Source organism: Phyllostomus discolor, chromosome 9 (assembly GCF_004126475.2).
Source record: "Phyllostomus discolor isolate MPI-MPIP mPhyDis1 chromosome 9, mPhyDis1.pri.v3, whole genome shotgun sequence".
Taxonomy (NCBI): Eukaryota; Metazoa; Chordata; class Mammalia; order Chiroptera; family Phyllostomidae; genus Phyllostomus; species Phyllostomus discolor.
Window position 1 is genome coordinate 95,526,284 of NC_040911.2, and position 18,360 is coordinate 95,544,643.

Consider the following 18,360-nt stretch of genomic DNA (forward strand, 5'->3'; position numbering starts at 1 on the left):
GGGATGGAAACGCCAGGCACCATGCCTGGCACGCAGTGACCAGGTGACGGCACTAGTTCTCTCTATGGGCCACTGCAGCAGCCCAGGAAGGGCGCTGGCCGTGCCGAAGGAAATGGACACAGGTCGGACTCGGTCCGCCCGAACGTCCCCTCCATGCGAGCAGGCGCTGTGTTTGCCTTGCTCCTACTGTACTCAGTGCCCGCCACGGCGCCAGGCACACAGCGGCCCTCGGCACACTCGCTCGCCAGCCGGAGCCAGCGAGGGGGAAGGGGTTTCACCACACCTTCCACGCACACCTCCTCCGGGGCAAGGGTGAGTGTGTGCCGGCCAGTGGCACGTGGCAGCTCAGTTCGGTTTCCTGTGCCTTCCCCCGCACCAGGCTTTGCCACGCTGTGGTCATTCCCGGGCGCCTCACCAGTTTTGCTCTGTCTACTTACTGTGTGTGATACAAAGTGAGTCACTCTTTTACCTTTATAAACTAAAAGGAACTGTATTCAATCTCTTGTCTTAATTAGAAGTTAACCGTAAAATTACGGAGTTACAAATACAAAAACAATGTCATATAAAAGATTTTTAAGAGAAATTAGTTGAGTATTTTTCATCTTTTTTCCCCACCATGAACCTCAAAAATATATTTTACATCAAAACCCAGTACACACCCTTGTCTGTATATGCGTATGTATAAAGTCTCACACAACAGTGTTCACCACACGACACGTAAGGCACACGTGTTATCTCCCGGTCTCTGACTCTACTTCGTTTTAAAAACTCGGGGTGCCTCCCTCTATAGTGGCTTCGAGAAGCATGTAAGGGACACAACGGAGAAGCCAAAGACACGCTGTCCCCGAGACAGTCCCCGAGACTTTGTTCTGGTCTCACCAGGAATCGAGAGAATAATCTTCTCGTCATGTGGTTCGACGTTCTTTAATGCCACGCCCGTGCACCTGCAGCAGAAGCCCGTCCCGGGTTCGCTGTCCACTCAGTCCCGCCTACAACATGGGACAGACACAGGGAGAACACAGTTGACCGCAGGTAGCGACGACACCAACGAGCCTGACCACAGGCAGCACATACGGACAGCCCAGCCTTTTCAGGTGTAACCCATGCCCCCAGCGTTCCTCCAAACGTCCTCGGAGCAAACGGCCCCGCTGTCCGCGGCCGCCCCGTGCAGGCTCCTACCCGACCATGGACCTCTTCCGTCCTCTCAGGCGCACCTCGTCCAGCTTTTTGAGCACTGGCTTGGCCTTTTTGGAGGAGGCGGAGTAGCTCTTCAGAAAGGCCTCGAACACACTCTCGGTGTTGGGGTGGGTGCTGAGAAAGGCCTTCTCCAGCACGTACAGGTCGACCCCCTTGTCTTCCGGAAGCGCCGAGACGAAACTCAGCCCGAAGTCTATGAGCACGATGTCCAGCTGCTCCGGGGGCGGTCTCAGGAGCATGTTGGAGGTGGTGAGGTCGCCGTGAACGAGGTCCTCATCGTGCATGTGAGCCAAAACCTGCCCGATGGTCTGGGCCAAGCCCAGGAGCCTTTCGGGAGTTTTTTCAGCCTCCAGGATGGACTGGATGTAATCTCGAACAGTCACTGAGCCTTCGATGTCTTCCATGAACAAGCAGTTGGAAGCGTAATCCACAAAGAAGACGACGGGGGCAGATATGCCTGCAATCAAGACGTAACCAGTTACTGAATGAGCTGATTCTTTTTTTTTTTAAGATTTTATTTATTTATTTTTTAGAGAGGGAAGGGAGGGAGAAAGAGAGAGAGAGAGAAACATCAATGTGCGGTTGCTGGGGGCCATGGCCTGCAACCCAGGCATGTACCCTGACTGGGAATCAAACCTGTGACACTTTGGTTCACAGCCCACGTTCAATTTACTGAGCTATGCCAGCCAGAGCTTTCTTCCTTTTTTTAAATGGCAAGTTTAAATTCCCAAGACTGATCCAGTTTTTTACAGTGTGTATCTGCTAATCTCAGGAAAACAATTTAGAAATGCTGCAGAACGGTCTAACGTAACTCATCTGAGAGCTGCCCCTGCTCATGGTCGGCATGACTCCTCACCCCACCACCCCACAGCGAAGGTCGAAGGTCAGCAGTGCCAGAGCCTCCTGCAGCTTCCCGTCCTGTGTGACCAGGCTTTGTTCCTCCTTATTGCCCAAAAAACAAAAACAAAAACAAAAGCAAACCAGAAGGGTAAGGGCAGCCCAAGTAAAGAATCTATCTGACGAGGGCGCAAACAGGAGGAGGTCAAGCAGGGTACTGGCTTAGAGATTCATCTTCAAGGTCAGAAAGGGCGAAAGCACCTCCCTTCCTTATTGGTTGTGAGGAAGGAGTGAAGCAAACAAGACGCAGTCAGTACAGCTAAGCTGACTGACAATGGAGTCTGCACAGCCCAGCTGACCAAACTGGTGCAGACCAAGTGGGCTGAAGCATGAGATTTTACTGCACTTGAACTAGCCTGAGCACTTACACTGTTCAGTTCTGTATCCATACCTGGAGAGACACATAAACACCATAGATAAGCCCCTGGAGAACTCTGGAAACAATATTCATGGATGCAGACTGCCTGCCTGACATTCATCGCACAGGCCGTCACTCACCTGGAGGGTTACCCTCTCAGACCGATGCAGAGGCTAAGATACAGGGTTGATTCTTCTCAAGAGCGAACGTTTTACTAGAACTCCCAACTTGTCTCTTTCCTTCGGAACACTCTGGGTGTTACTGGGTAGTGTTTCTGATTTGCAAATTCTAAGACCCTTGAATAAAACCTCATTTAAACACCGTTGACACTTGTATAACCTTAAAGTCACATCAACTTCGCTACACCTCCATTTCTGCTTCTATAACATGAGCACAAGACTTCCAAATATTTAATGAGCCTGTATTGAATGTCAATCATGCTCAGAACACTCGTAGATACTGGGAATATATGGTGGGAGGGATACAGCAGGAAATAACACAACCACAATCCCTGCTTAATAGAACTTACATCCTGGAGATGCAAAAAGAAAATACGAACACACAAATAACTTCATTAAATCCAAGGAGGATATACCTGCTAGTTCACTACTGAATTTCCTCCCGATCCCTGGGCACCTAACGACGTCCCAGGGTACACTGGTGTCTAAAAATACCAATGTAAGAAAGACAGGAAGTGTAAAAGCGAAAAGCCTGTTTTTCTGAGTCAGAGAGATATGAGCTGAGGACCCAGCTGGGCCACGAACTAGCTGTGTAACCTTGATCAAGTTACTTCCCCTCTCTGAGACTCAGTTTCTCATCTGAGGACAGGTTCCCGAGGTGATGGTGCACGTGGTGTTTTAATGAAAAAAAAAAAATAAGCGATTTAAGAACAGCTAACTTTATTAAGCGCTATGTGCCAGTCACACAGCCCAATGTAACAGGTGGCATACACACCTCATCTACTGGTCCCAATATCCCTAGGAGATTATTACTGCAACTGTGAGTTCCCTCTACAGGTGAGGAAAAAGGCTGAGAGGTTAAATAACGCGTTGAAAGGCTACAGTAGTGTGGACACATGCACCCCGAGGGCCTAGCTCCAGGACGACTACTTGTACTTAACATCTGGTTCGTAAAAGAAATGAAGACACAATGATCAAACACAGAGATGGTAGAACAGGAGAAACCGAGACTGAGGGCTGTTAAATAACGTGCTCAACGTCGAGCAACAGTGGCAGATCCTGGAACTGAGCCAGGCTCAATGGCTACGGCGCAAATGTTCGTTGCTGCAAGGCCAAGACGCCCCCTAAGAATGAATGAAGAGAGGGAGGAAAGGATGACATTTCTTAAATACCCAAGGCCACGCAGAAGGCACGCGGCGCAGGTGATTCCCGCACCCGCGTCGCCCGGGCCCCGGAGCCTCGGGCCTCCCCACGCCTCCGAGCCGGGCCGTCTCACCTGCGCGGCGGCAGCGGAGCAGCGCCCGGGCCTCCTGCACGGTCCGCCGCCGGCTGAGCCGCGCCTCCAGCGCCGGGTGCCGGTAGCCCTTGGGGAAGCGGTGCTTCACCACGGCCGCGCGGCCCTGGAAGCGGCCGCGGAACACGCGCGCCTCGGCGCCCTGCTTCACCAGCTCCAGGCCGCTCAAGAAGCGGCTGCTCCGCTCCCGTGCCGCGGCCAACGCGTCGGCCTCCGCCGCGGGTTCCTCGCCGGCCTCGCCCGCTGCAGCACTGGCCGCCGCCATTACTGAGCCTCGGCGACCTTCGGCTCTGCCCGAGGGCTGTCGGAGACGCTTCGGCTCGCTCCGGCCAAACGAACGCCGGCACTTCCGCCCTGCGGAAGTGGTTCCGCCTCCCAGCCTTCCGGCTCTTGCCGAAGCACCTCGAGACGACTCTCGAGGCCCCGCCTCCCAGCTCTTCGGCTCTTTCCGGATAACGGCGGCCCCACTCACGAAAAACTTTTCCCCGAATCTCAGTTCTTTCCTGGAGCTGGGCGTTACTATTAAGGAGGTAACCACAAGTGCCTGGCACAGTGTGTAATGCAGCAAAAAATAATTTCTTTGAGTTTCAATTTCATCATTCTCACCACGAAGATAATCAGTTTTACTTGGACAATTGCTTATTAAAATGAAGATGTTGCCCGTGAGGGTGTCTGTTGGATTGCATATACTCCTTGCATATATTCATTTTCCTTCGCCTATCATTGGGACTCTGTTTGAAATACTGTAGAAAAAGGCCCGTTGGTCCTAGGGTTCCCATGACCTCAACTCCCAGCTCCGCAGCTTCATTCATCTCGGCGCAGGTCACCTGTTCAAACATCAGGCCCTCTGTGGTGGCATACCGTGGTTTCCAGCAACTTCCACCAGCCCAGACTATTCAAAGTCCACCCAAAACCAACTCGATTTGTAACACCCAGCCTCCCAAGTGTGTGGCTGCGTTATCGCTCATTGATAGTGTCCACATAGCCTTCTAGTCTTACAGTTACCAAATCTGCCTGAACCCCGCCTTTGGAAAATCCACTGTGCAAACATATTTACAGGTCTCAGGCTTGCTATGGTCAGACTGGTTCTGGCTTCTATGGCAGGAAACCCAGTTTAAAACTTTTCAATGGCTCCCCATGTACTTAAAGACCCGCGAGTTCCTGCGTGGAACTACTATGTCCTGTTTTCCAGACTCATCTCCCACCAAACTCCCTTTGCCCTTGAATCTTCCAGCACAATTGCCTCCTCTCGTTCTCGCCCGGCTCCCTCTAGCCGCAGAGCCTTTGCACCTGCCATTCCCCACTGTTCTTCCCTCCTTTCGTTTCCTAGCCCATCTAGAAGCCCTTTCCTTCTCAGCTCAAATATCACTTCCTCAGGGAAGCCCTCCTGATTTCTCAGAAGAGAGAAAATCCAACTTTTGTAAGTTATGGTGTCCCCATGAGCCTCTTCTCTTTTGCACTGTCACAGACTGTGTTTTCTGTTTGTCTGTGTCAGTATTTGATTGGTGACAGGATGTATACCTTCATGGGCCTTGGTTCCTTGCTGGCTATTGCCTGGAAGTCCCCGTCACTTGTTGCCATGTGGGCCTGTCCGTTGGGCAGCTCACGGCATGGCAGGCAGCTTCACCAGCGTGAATGAGTGAGAGATCAGGAGAGGACAAGCACGATGAAGTCTTTTACAACCTCATCTACAAAGTGACATCATCACTTTTGCTGTATTCTGTTTGTCAGAAATGAGTCACTGGGTCCTGCACGCCCAAAAGGGAAGCCATTGTTGAAGATGCTACTGGAATGGTTGATTAGACTCTCCCTGTCCCCTGCCGTCCCCGGGACACTCTGGCTTTATTTCTGTTGTTATTGTTGTTGTTTTAATACTCCACAAGCTCCTTCCACTTCGGGGCTGTTCCTTTGTTCTTGCTTCTTCCCGGAACCTGAGGGCTCAGCCCTCCTCAGAGCAGCCTTCCCAGACCCCCAGACTTCCCAGGCTGAAGCAGCCCCCCTGTGCCTGTGCCATCACCCCAGTTTAATTCTCTGCCTAACCTTCACCTTAGCTGGTACCTCTCTGGCTTGTTATTTAACTCTCTTCTTCCCCGACTAGAAAGCAAATTGCACAAGAACAAACAAATCTGTTTGGTTCTCTTAGCCCATGCCCAAGGGGATGGCACAGTGCCTGGGGTCATTTGGGAGGTGTCCAAACCTGTGTCCAGTGAATCAAGGATGAATCCCTGGGAGAGTGAGCAGCTGAAGTGAATATGTGTGTGTCCCCGTTACTGTAGAGGCACGGGTGTGTGTGTGTGTGTGTGTGTGTACACACAGGTTGGAGACCAGGCTGATGTGGACTGATGTAATTGAGAAGTCTCTTTCCTGAGGGGGGAGGTGGGTGGTTGGAGGGGGAACGCCTGTGTGCGCCCCCAACAGGGGTGGCAACGAGCAGCAGCCTCAGGGAGGACGGTGGGAGGCATCCCTCCCTGGGAGGACAGTGAGTGGGGCCCCCAGCCTGGCTCCGGCGCCCCTCTCTCACGCCTCCAGGCACAGGGGGCCAGGGCCAGCCTACGTGGCAGCGGCGCTAGGGGCGGGCAGGCAGAAAGGGAGGGACGGAGGCGGGCCGGCCAGAAAGTTTGTCGGCGGCCACTGTGGGAATACCGGCCCCGGGGATGCGCTCCCCGCTCCTCAGCGCCCGCAGCACGCCTGGGTGCCCTCCTCGCCATGGGTAAGTCGCAACCAGGCGCTTCCCGCCGGGGAGTCCCCGAGACCGCAAGAGTGCGTGCCCCTCCGCCCCTTGCTGCACCCCCCTGACGAGATACCGCCCACTCTGGCGGGCGGAGAGCCCCGCACACCAGGCCTTGCCTGGGGCCTGGGAAGGGATCTGGGCGAACTTCCTTCCAAGCTCCCGTCTGCCCAGATGAAAGCAACTTGGGAGAGCTCCTTCCTTAATACTGAGCGCTCACTTGGGCCAGGCCCTCTCTTATCCGCTTCCAACCGTACAACAAGCCCAGGCAAGTGAAATCGTTCTATTCTGCAGATGAAGAGACAGAGGCTCCACAAGGAGCAAAATCCATTAATCAATTCACCCGAACACCTCTGTTCACCAGGGCTGAGGATGCTGCGGTGTACGAAACGGACAAAACCCTTGCTCTGGAAATAATGCAACAGAAGGGAGGCAGAGGGGATTAGAAGGAGGCACTGTGTGTGCATGTAGGGAATTTCTTTGTTGCTACAGGGACCAAGGTTTTTGCATTTTTCTCTGGATTCAGAGCCTCAAAGGGTCACTCTGTCATTCATTCACCTACCGTGTGGCAGACACTGGGGACTCAGAGGAACACATAGAATGAGGCGGTGTGACAGCGGGGAGGGAGGCAGGTTGTTTAGTTAAGCAGGCAGGGAGGGCCTCCGGGCCCAGGAGGCTTTGGAGCTGAGAAATTGAGACAGATAGTAAGATGCTAGGAAGATTCCTGGGCGAGTGGAATGGGGAAACTGAGACAAGGAAATGAAATAAGGTCCATCAGTTTGAGCAATTTACAGCCACCCAGTGAATCACGACACCTTATCTCCCCTCACCGAGGACACAGGAGAGCAAGTGGTTTATACCACTCCTCCCTGACCACAGGACACACACCCTCCCTGGCCGTAAACCACAGGAGAGATAGCACGGAACAAAGGGAGGCGGCCCCGGCTCCGGAAGAAGCTGCAGATGCCCCTTTCAGCTCCCCCTGCCCTTAATCTCCCAAGACACAGCATGTCTGTGCTTCTCCTTGGAATTCCCCCCTCCCCAATTCCCGCATTCCCCCTCTGGAAACTCGCCTCTGAAAGCTCAAGGGGAGGTGGGTGTTAGGGTTTTTACCTGCCACCTTCTCAGAGGGCTGGCCTCTGAGATTAATAGAAGCGAAATTACAATCCAATCCCTATCTCTGCTTTTTGGCTGGGTGGTGAGAGACAGCACAAGCCTCAGACTCAAAAGAAGTGGGCTTGCTAAGATCTGAGAGAGGGGCTTCCAGATTAGAGGAACAGCAAGTGCAAGGGCCCCGAGGCAGGAATGAGCTTGTGTGGTCCAGGGTAGTGTGGCTGGAGCACACTGGGCAAGAGGAGAGTCAGAGGGCTGGGCAAGGGCTGGATGATGCAGGGTTTTGTAGTTTATAGTGAGAAGCTTGGCTTTTACTCCAGATGACATAAGAAGGGAGAGAAGAGTTTTAAGCTTGAGTGGGACATGACCTGAATTGTGTTTAAAAACTCTGTGTTGTTCTGTGGAGAATCATACTCGCTAGCACTGGCTATAAGGTAGGCAGGCACACGAGGCAGGTAGTACTATTTTCCTCCTGTAAGGATGGGGAGGCCCAGAGAGGTTAAGTGAGCTGCCCAGGGTCATGGTTGCGGAGAAGAGAAGCTGGGATAGAACCCCAGCACTCTGGCTCCTGTCTGCATTCTTGACCGCTGTACCACCCAGCCTCCCACGCCCAGGGTAACGGCACAACTGCCCACCAATGCCAGCTCCAGAGCCCTAATTTGGGGGCCAGGATTTGCTCTATTCCTGCCCATGGCTCCTTCCAAGCCCTGGACCTCGCCAGATGCTCTAGAGCCAAGATCCTTTCTCTCTGGACTTCCTGCACCCCCAGAATTCATCCATTCACTCATCCATCTATTCAATGAGTATTTATTGAGTGCCTACTATATGCCACGTACTGTCCTCAGCATCAGGGAGACAGCCAAACAAACAATTCCTGTTCTTTGGGGCTGACATTCTGGTAGAGGAGAACAACAAATATGTAAAATATATAGTTATTTCAGATGGTGGTGAGTATCGTGGAGGTAAAAAAAGAAAAAACAAGCAGGGGAAGGGGATACAAGTGCTGGATGCTATGGGGAGGTTGCAATAGTCAGTAGAGGCCCAGGGGAGGGCTCAGGAGAAGGTGACGTTTGATCGAAGAGCAGAGGGAAGGAGGGAAGGAGCCCTTAGCCCGGAGGGGAAGGCTCCCCCGTCAGAGGTGAGAGCTGGAAAAGAGCCTTGAGTGGAGATGTGCTTGGAGTGAGGAGGAGCAGCAAGGAGGCTGGTGTGGCCGGAGGAGCAGAGTGAGAGGGGGCACATGCTGTGGGACCTCGAAGGTCACTGTGAGGACCTTGGCTGTTTTCAGAGGGAAGGGGGAGCCTTGGAGGACTCTGAGCAGCATGACACTGTCTGACTCAGGCTGTCACAGGATCTCTGTGGTTGCTGAGAAGCATTAGACTAGGTCCCTATGTCCCTGACATAGCCCCTGAAATGCCACATGGTGGTCCCACCCGCATCCCCAACTCCATCACTGGTTCTTTCAGCAAAAACCCCATTGAGCCCCTCTTGGGTGTCAGGATGAAGCTGGGCTCCCCCGCCTCCAACCCCCGGACACACAGAGACAGTGTCTCTGTCCTGTCCTGTCCAATTTCATAAGGAGGACACATCAATGAACTTGAAATATGGTGTAAGCACATGGAGAACGCAGAGTTGGTTGGCAGTGAAAACTGTGGCTTGGAAAGGTGAGGAAGACTTGTGGGAATGATGTCTCATGGCCCCAACTCCTTCGAGACTGCCCTTCAAAGTCGCTGGGACAGTGTCCTTTCCCCATGTTTTGGTGACAAAGGGTTTTCCTGAGAGCTTCCCCTCCCTTCCCCTTCTACCCGCTGTGTCCCTGCTCCCTCTCACACCCCGCCTGTCTCTGATCAGCCCTTCTTGCCTTAAGTCTGTTTAGCAAAGCTCTTAAGTATGTAGCTTCGGGAGTCAGATGGGTCAGTGTTTCAGTCCTGATCCTGTTGCTTCTCAGCTGAGGACACTCGGACCCTCAGTTTCCTCATCTGCAAAATGGGGGTAACCGGAGCTGCACCACCTAGAGTTGTTACAACGATGAATTGAAGAAGGCGCCTACAGTTGCATAGAGGAGATTCTCACGAACTGACGACTTACTACGACTGTTCCATTTCATGTTTATGTTTGCTGTTCTCTTACCACCGTGACTAGAGTCTGCTCTGATGCATTTTCCAGGAAAACCTGTAACAGTCAACGTTGCCTCTGAACCCTCTGGCTTGGTTCCCTTTCACCTCAGGAGGACCCCAGGATGTGGCAAACAGATTCTGTGCTTTCACTTGATTGCCTCATGTGGACCGGAAGGACCTCCCGTTCTGGCTGCGGACTCCCAAGAATCGAGGGGGGTGACGTGGGGCCAGCACTCGGGCGACACAATCCCCCCAGGGTGTTTGCTGATGGTCGTGAACCGAGGTGGGCTGAGGCCAGCCGGTGGACACAGGAGGTTATTTCCCTTGGGGGCAGAAGTGATGGGGAGAAGGCTGAGCAGAAGGGGGGGCATTCTTCCACCCATGAAACTCCTCCCCCTGCACAAATATTGCCTAACAGAGACGAGGAGAAGCAGAAAAAAGAGACGACAGATTGAAATCATGTCACGCCGAGGTTTTCTAATGGAGTGGCGCAGAGAACAGACCGTGGAGCCAGATGTCCTGGCTTCGAATCCAGGCACAGCTACTCACTGCCTTTGACCGTGGGCAAGTCACGTCACCTCTCTGATTGTTTCTTCATTCATAAATAATACAGAACCCCTGCTCAAAAAGTTGTGGTGAGAAGCAAACGAGTTATCGCTCTTACAGCTCCCAGAGCAGCGCTTTAAGTGCGTGAACTCGTTTGGTCTGGAGCAGACACTCCGTAGGTCCAGTTATGGTGTTACGGATGCCGTGGTCAGGGCTGGGTGGCTTGGCTGGGCCAGCTCATGCAGGGCATGGGGTGAGACAGACACTGCCGGATTACTCTAGACACTGCCGGATTACTCTAGATACTTCCAGAAATATTGAAGTTTAAATGTGTGAATTAAAAATCCAAAGTAGCCCTGGCCAGTGTGGCTCCGTTGGTTGGGCGTCGTCCTGCAAGGGTCAGCAGTTTGATTTCCTGTCAGGGCCCACGCCTGGGCTGTGGCCGTGTCCCCGTGGGGGCATGTACAGGAGGCCGCTGATGCTTCTCTCCCTCTCCTTCTCCCTCCCTTCCCCCCTCTCTAAAAAATAAACAGATGAATAAATCCTTTTTAAAAAATCAAAGGCAACTGTATAACTGAACTGCCGACATGGCAGCCCTCAGCACCAGTGCCTGTTTTTACATTTAAATTAATTAAAATTAAATACAATGAAAATTCCGTTCCCTAATCATGTGAGCCAGGTTTTAAGCGCTCGATATCCACAGGGGCTGGTGACTGTCCTAGATCGTCTCTCTCCCCGGCTCAAGCCTGGGAACGCTTCCACCGCCGGCAGCGAAATTCATCGTCGTCTGCATGACCTTCGAGGCTCCACCTGATCCGGCCCCTGCTTACTTCTCCTGCCTCCGCATCTCCTCTCACTCTCGCTCTCGTTCCTCGTGCTCTCTCTCCCTCGCTGTGACACAGCCCCTCTGGCCTCCTTGCTGAACGCCACAGGGATTACAAGCCTGGGCTCTCTAGCTACATCAGTGCTGCCACATGCTTGCTGTGTGGCCATGAGAGACTTTCTTAGCTTCTCCGTGCCTGGGAGGATGACGCTAATAATAACGTGTAACAGCGTTGTCGTAAATGAGGATTTAAGTGGGCACACACATGCGAAGCTCCTCAAGCAGGGTCTGGTACTTAGTAAGTGCCATGCACGCATTAGCTATTCATGTTATAGTGATGGTTCAAACATCCTCAAACCTGTCCTGCTTCAGGGCCTTGGCTCTTCCTGTTCCTTCTGTCTAGAGTGTGTTTTCCTTCCAGATTTTATAGGACTTTTACCCTTACTTTATTAGTTACCCTCTGCTTGAATTTCCCCTCTTCAGAGAGGCCTTCGCTGACTACCCTGGTTAAAATAGAACCCTCCACCACTCTCAGTGATCCCCTCTCCCTGTCATGTAAGTTACAGCATACATTTATTCGCTCATCATCCGCCTTTTTCTACTAGAACGTCAGGTCCTTAACAACACCACTGTATCACCAGCCCCAAGAACATGGCTTGGTGTACTGCAGAGGCCAGATAAATAAGTTTTTAAATGAACAGTTGGATGGGTGGGTGGGTGCTTGCATGTACGGGTGCATAAGGGGTGGAATACAAAGATGGAGAGATGAGTGGATGTATTTGCGGAAAGATGGATCAATAAATGGGTCGATGTTTTGGGGGAACGAAGGGGCACGTGAATGGACAAATCAATGGATGAATATGTGGTGGGCAGAGCAAATGGATAAATGGAGGAGTGTGTGATGAAGGGGTGGGTAGATTGATCCATAAACAGGCGTGTGAATGGATGGAGGAAGGAGTGAATGGATGGAGAAAGGAGTGAATGGAAGGAGGAAGGAGTGAATGGGGGGTGAAGGATGGATGGGTGGGTAGATGGATCGGTGAGTGGACAGCAAGGTGAGTGGGTGGAGTAGACTGATGAAGAGGTGGGTGGGTACAGGAAGGAGTGGGGGGATGGTGGATGATGAGTAGAGGGCTTGAGGGATGGTAGATGAATAAATAAATGAGTAGGTGGACGGATGGAGTAGCTGGATGAATGGATGGAGAAACTGACAGATGGAGGGGAATTGGAGGAGTAGAGGCCCTGGGCAAGGAACCATTCTGACCCCAGTCCCTGTCCCTTTTGTTTTCCAGGCCACCCACCCCCCCTCCTGCCCCTGTGTGCCTCTGTGTCCTTGCTGGGTGGCTTGACCTTTGGTTATGAGCTGGCCGTCATATCGGGTGCGCTGCTGCCGCTGCAACTCGACTTCGGGCTAAGCTGCTTGGAGCAGGAGCTCCTGGTGGGCAGCCTGCTCCTGGGGGCTCTCCTCGCCTCCCTGGTAGGGGGCTTCCTCATCGATCGCTACGGCAGGAAACGCGCCATCCTCGGGAGCAACGCGGTGCTGCTGGCAGGCAGCCTGAGCCTGGGCCTGGCTGGCTCCCTGGCCTGGCTGGTCCTGGGCCGCTCGGCGGCCGGCTTTGCCATCTCCCTCTCCTCCATGGCCTGCTGCATCTACGTGTCAGAGCTGGTGGGGCCTCAGCAGCGGGGAGTGCTGGTGTCCCTCTATGAGGCAGGCATTACGGTAGGCATCCTGCTCTCCTACGCGCTCAACTACGCCCTGGCCAGTGTCCCCCGGGGGTGGCGGCATATGTTCGGCTGGGCCACTGCCCCTGCCGTCCTGCAGTCCCTCAGCCTCCTCGTCCTCCCTGCTGGTACAGATGAGGCCGAGGCTCACAGGGACCTCATCCCCCTCCAGGGAGGCGAGGCCACCAAGCTGGACCCGGAGAGGCCAAGATACTCCTTTCTGGACCTCTTCAGGGAACGGGATAACATGCGAGGCCGGACCACCGTGGGGCTGGGGCTGGTGCTTTTCCAGCAGCTAACGGGGCAGCCCAACGTGCTGTGCTATGCCTCCACCATCTTTCACTCGGTCGGCTTCCGCGGGGGATCCTCCGCGGTGCTGGCCTCGGTGGGGCTGGGCGCTGTCAAGGTGGTGGCTACCCTGACTGCCATGGGGCTGGTGGACCGAGCGGGCCGCAGGGCCCTACTATTAGCTGGCTGTGCCCTGATGGCCCTGTCGGTCAGCGGCATAGGCCTCGTCAGCTTTGCTGTGCCCATGGACTCAGGCCCAAGTTGCCTGGCCATGCCCAATGCCACCGGGCTAGCAAACCTCCCTGGAGACGCGGACCAGCCGACGGGATTGTCTTCACACCCACTGCCAACCGCCAGCAAGAACCAAGGGCAGCCAGTCTCATCAACCTCCGAGAAAACCAGGCGCCACCCCAGAGCCGGGGACCCCACAACCCCTCCTGGGCCAGCCCTAAGCTCCGCCTCCCAGGCACCGCCTCCTCCTGCCGCAGGGCGAGCCCTGATGCACTGGACGGCGCTGGTCTGCATGATGCTCTTCGTGAGCGCCTTCTCCTTCGGATTTGGACCAGGTAGGTGGGCGTTTCCTGCAGGTCACGCAGCTTTCTGCCTTTCCCGGGGGGAGGCTGGGGGACGGTGTCCCTCGGGGTCTCAGAAGGACACTAGAGGGGCCTGGACTGTAAAGCCAGTGAAGCTTTAGCTTCAGGGCCCCTCGCTCACTCGCAGACACTCCTTTGGAGGACAAGGACCTGAGTTTATCTTTTTTTACTAAAAAGAAAAAGCCCCCAAATCATTAAAGCTTCAGGCTTCATAACACCTGAATTAGCTACTGGATAGCTAGCTCATTCAAAAGATGTTACTTGGACGGAATTTAATGAATAGGGTGACCAACCATCCCGGTTTGCCCAAGACACTGAAACTCCTGTGTCCCGGCACCCTCATCCGTCCTGGGGAAACCTCGACTGTTGGTCACGCTAAAGGGACCCTTACCCGCGGGGTCGGGAAGCAGCGGGGAGAATGTGGTGTCAGGAGCCCGCCTCCGTGTGAATCACACCGGTGGGAGGCCGCCTGCTGGACCGTGGGCGCAGGCGCCGGCCCCACCCTGGCCCCAGCCCAGGAGCCCTCCCTGCCCTCCTGTCCTAGTGACCTGGCTTGTCCTCAGCGAGATCTACCCCGCGGAGATCCGAGGGAGGGCCTTCGCCTTCTGTAATAGCTTCAACTGGGCCGCCAACCTCTTCATCAGCCTCTCCTTCCTCGACCTCATCGGTGAGTCCTCTTGACCTAATTCCTTGGTCCAGTTCCTTCTAGATGCAGGAATAATGCCGCCCCCCCCCCCCCCCCCAGCCCACCCCCAACAGCGCCAGGGCTTCCTTATTGGTCTGGGTATAAATGACAGAAAACCTGCTGCAAGCCAGTTTATGAACCAAAGGGAATATTTTTGTAAGGAGGGCCATCAGCTTCGAGCATGGCTGATCCATGACTGTGGCCATCTTTCATCTCTCTCCGCTCTGCTTGCTTCCCACACGGTGGGCTTCATTCTCAGGCAGACGCCTCCGGGTGGCGGAGATGACCGCCAGCAGATCTCCGGGGATGGGCAGCCCCTTGGAAAGAGAGCATTTCTTTGCCAGTGGCTCCTCCCCGAGACTTGAAACTGCTTCTCATTGGCTTAGCAAGATCACATGCCCACCCCTGAACCAATCACTGTGGCTGGAGACCTGTCTCCTTGCATACCCTCGGCTCCAGGCCTGGGTCCTATACCCACCCAGGGGTTGGGATGGGGGGATGGGGACACGGACCAGTGGCCCAGAAGCTGGCGCAGGGTCGTTCCCCAATGGAAAACTGGTGTCAGATAAAGGGCGAGGATTCTTTTCGGAGCTGGGCTTTGCCAAGCCTGTGTCCTGCAGTTGGTTCGCTGCTGAGGGGACTGTTATTTTCCCTTCGTTCATGTTTTCAGATCCCGAGCGCACTCCCCTGGTAGAGTTTTTGAAGTGGGTGAGTGGGCTTCCCCAGAAAAGACAAAATACCTTTGTCAGGGTTTGTGTGGTCTGAGCCCTGACTCTTTGCCCACCTCTGGGACAACCAGTCCTACTCCTGTTTGAAGGCCTTTCTGCAAATCGACCGTCTGGAGAACCCACTGTAGGTGAACCGATTTTCCCCGTGCGACCTGGAACCAGCCAGCTAGCTGGCTGTGCGCCGCTCACACTCCCTCCCCCCTGTTCCCAGGCACCATTGGCCTGTCCTGGACCTTCCTGCTGTACGGGCTGACCGCGGTCCTTGGTCTGGGCTTCATCTACTTATTTGTCCCTGAAACGAAGGGCCAGTCGTTGTCAGAGATAGACCAGCAATTCCAGAGGCGGCGGTAAGGGGGACAGGGCGGGCGTGGGGGGAGAGTCCCGTCGAACCTGAGCCCTCTGCTGCGGGACTTCTTCCGCTAGAGAGCACGTTTCTCCTCTGCTTGCCTCTCCTACTGCCCGGACACTGTGCATTTTTCTCCTGTCTTTATGTGTCCTTGAGATGCCTTTGTGTCTTCCTACAGCAGGGTTTCCTTTGACTATAAGCCCAGATTAAACCTTCAAATTGTGCAATTGTGGAATATCCAGAGGCTGGAACAGTGGAATCTGTAAAACCAAAGAATCTTCCAGTCGTGGAAGCTGGGCGAAACCAAACATTATGACTGCGGCCTTTTAAAACCTCATGCAAAGAACTGTGGGATTAACCCACTTATTCAGTGGACATCTATTTATATATTTTAAAAGATTTTATTTATTTTTTTAGAGAGGGGAAGGGAGGGAGAAAGAAAGAGAGAGAAACATCAATGTGTGGTTGCCTCTCGCAAGTCCCCTACTGGGGACCTGGCGTGGAACCCAGGCATGTGCCCTAGACTGGAAATCCAACCGGCCACCCTTTGGTTTGCAGGCCGGCACTCAGTCCACTGAGCCACACCAGCTAGGGCCAGTGGTTATTTATGAATCCCCTACTATGTGCCAGGCAGTGTCCTGGGCCACAGGCTATGTGGCTGAGAATAAGATGGAGAAGGCCTTGTCCTCATGAAGCTTCCACTCCAGTGGGGGAGAGGGACGGGAACTAGGCGAGCCAACGAAATAGGCAAGGGCAGGCACAGGGAGACCCAGAGGAGTAGTTGGGAGATTCAGAAGGTGGAAATGCATATCAAGGCAGGAAGTAGGAAGGGGCAGGTAGGAGCGGGGCGGGGATGGGATGAGGGGCCCCATTCCTGTCTCCTCCAGGAAGGCCCCCAGGCCCTGCCACCCCTGACTACTCACCTCTGCTCTACAGGTTCGCCCCGAGCTTTGGCCACAGGCAGAGCACAGCTGGCGTCCAGTACAGCCGCATGAAGGTCTCCGTGGCCTCCTGAGGAGTCCATCTGCTGGGAAAACGCCGGAACCGTGGTTTTAGCAGACTGTCTCCAGCTCCCTGCTCGCCTGGGCCCCAGAGCTCAAGTTCTAGGTGGCCCTTTGAGGCTGACCCCTGCTCCAGAGGAGGTCGTGTGTGCTAGGGTGGAAAGGACGAAAGTCTGAGAACCCGGAAGTCTTCGTGTTCCGTCTCAGGCGCTGAGGGTTTCTGAGGAGCTGCCGCCTTGCCTCAGTTTCCCTGAGGACTCTGCACATCTCTGCAGTACTTACAATGAGAGCATCCTATGGCATTTCCCCTGTTCCCTGGGCTTTCTCAAAGAGTCTCTGGGGCACCAGTCCTGGCAGGAAGTCCCTCCTGGCATCACCCCTAAGTCCAGCTGAGGATGCTGTATTCTCTGCTTTCTTTTCTCATCTGGCTGGGACTTCTCAGTGAGGGGGAAGCCTGTTTTTTTGGCTTTTAGAGATCAGTTTTGTTCACCCCTCTAATTCTCTTCCCCAGAACATTTGCCATTCACCAGCAGCCCAGGCTGGTTGATGGGAGGCCTGAGTTCTAGTCCCGATTCCGCTGGTGACATTGCTCTGTGACCTTGGGCCTCAGTTTTCTCCATATGTAGAGTGGGGCACCTGGACCAGGTTGTTCTTAAGATCTCTGCTGACACCGGTGAGTTGGGATTCTAAATGCTGGTACTACAACAAGTATTCAACACGGGCCCCGGTCTCAAGTCACGCATCGCCTCTCTGGGGGATGGAGGTTTTATCGGCAGAGAGGCCAAGAGCAGTCCAGACCCGTGTGCACTAAAATCCGAGAGCACGGAACGAGCTGCCAGGATGGTGCTGGTTGCCTTTTCATGCAGAAAGATGCTTCGGTGGCCGACAAACCTGGTCGTCAGTGCTGCCTGCACCTCTTGGCAGCTGCAGACCTTGGGTGAGAAACAGCTCCCTCGAGCCCCAGGGTCTGCCCCTTCTGTCTGGGGGTGATCATGCCCCCAGGGCTGTATGTCACCCAATTTCCCTGCAGGAAGGCCTTCAGCTGGTCCCATTCAGCTAGTCAGGGAGTGGGGGGCCATCTGTTCACCCCAGTACTCAGGCCCCCGCCTTCAGGATGTTATAAAGGGTTGTTCCCCAACAGGTGAGTCAGATAGAGATCAAACAGGTAGCTCAGGCCAGAGGCCACTGGCAGAGGAAGGGACGGGCAAGGAGTTCCTGGATGCTGAGGGTGAAGAGCTAGAGTAGGCCCAGGTGCTGGCATTGGGCGAGGCCTCATCACCGTGCCTGCCTGCCTGGGTGCTGATACATCGCCCTCAGGACTGTGGTCCCTCAACCCCTCCCCTCTCCTTTCTAGAAACCGATGCTCCTTGACTTACGACATGCTTACGTCCCAGTGAACCCATTGTAAAGTCAATGCATTCAGTACACCTCACCTACTAAACACCATAGCCTAGCCTAGCCTGCCTTAACCGTGCTCAGAACACTTGCACCAATTAGCCTCCCGTTGGACACAGTCATCTGACAATACGAATACACCATGGAGTATCGGCTGTTGACCCGCGCGATGGAGTGGCAGGCTGGGAGCTAAGCCTTGCTGCCGAGGTCCGGTGTCACGAGAGGATATCCTACGGCATATCACTGGCCTGGGAACAGGTCAGAATTCAAAGTACAGACAGGTATTGCTGTCACACCACTGTGAAGTCAGAAAACCCCAAGTTGAACCGTTTTATGTTGGGGCATCTGTACCT

The 18,360-nt window shown here is 54.2% G+C and overlaps 2 protein-coding genes across 2 annotated transcripts; one reads left to right on the forward strand and one right to left on the reverse strand.

Annotated features, from left to right (window-relative positions):
* Positions 1-475: 475 nt before the first annotated feature.
* On the reverse strand, positions 476-4,262 carry TP53RK (TP53 regulating kinase). Its single transcript, XM_028524680.2, has 2 exons — positions 3,908-4,262; positions 476-1,654 (listed from the first exon to the last, which is right to left on the reverse strand). Exons 1-2 carry the CDS (start codon positions 4,188-4,190, stop codon positions 1,176-1,178), a joined length of 762 nt encoding a protein of 253 aa, XP_028380481.1. The 5' UTR covers positions 4,191-4,262; the 3' UTR covers positions 476-1,175.
* A 2,107-nt stretch (positions 4,263-6,369) lies between these two features.
* On the forward strand, positions 6,370-18,132 carry SLC2A10 (solute carrier family 2 member 10). Its single transcript, XM_036009916.1, has 5 exons — positions 6,370-6,635; positions 12,542-13,825; positions 14,397-14,519; positions 15,477-15,612; positions 16,548-18,132. Exons 1-5 carry the CDS (start codon positions 6,632-6,634, stop codon positions 16,624-16,626), a joined length of 1,626 nt encoding a protein of 541 aa, XP_035865809.1. The 5' UTR covers positions 6,370-6,631; the 3' UTR covers positions 16,627-18,132.
* Positions 18,133-18,360: the final 228 nt, after the last annotated feature.

Bases quoted from the DNA above. Each gene is read 5' to 3' on its own strand.
- TP53RK (XM_028524680.2), bottom strand. From the start codon at position 4,190: ATGGCGGCGGCCAGTGCTGCAGCGGGCGAGGCCGGCGAGGAACCCGCG. The intron at 1,655-3,907 runs GTGAGACGGCCC...TCTTGATTGCAG, and splicing joins GCTCCGCTGCCGCCGCGCAG to GCATATCTGCCCCCGTCGTC.
- SLC2A10 (XM_036009916.1), top strand. The intron at 13,826-14,396 runs GTAGGTGGGCGT...CTCCTGTCCTAG, and splicing joins CTCCTTCGGATTTGGACCAG to TGACCTGGCTTGTCCTCAGC. The intron at 14,520-15,476 runs GTGAGTCCTCTT...CCCTGTTCCCAG, and splicing joins CTCCTTCCTCGACCTCATCG to GCACCATTGGCCTGTCCTGG.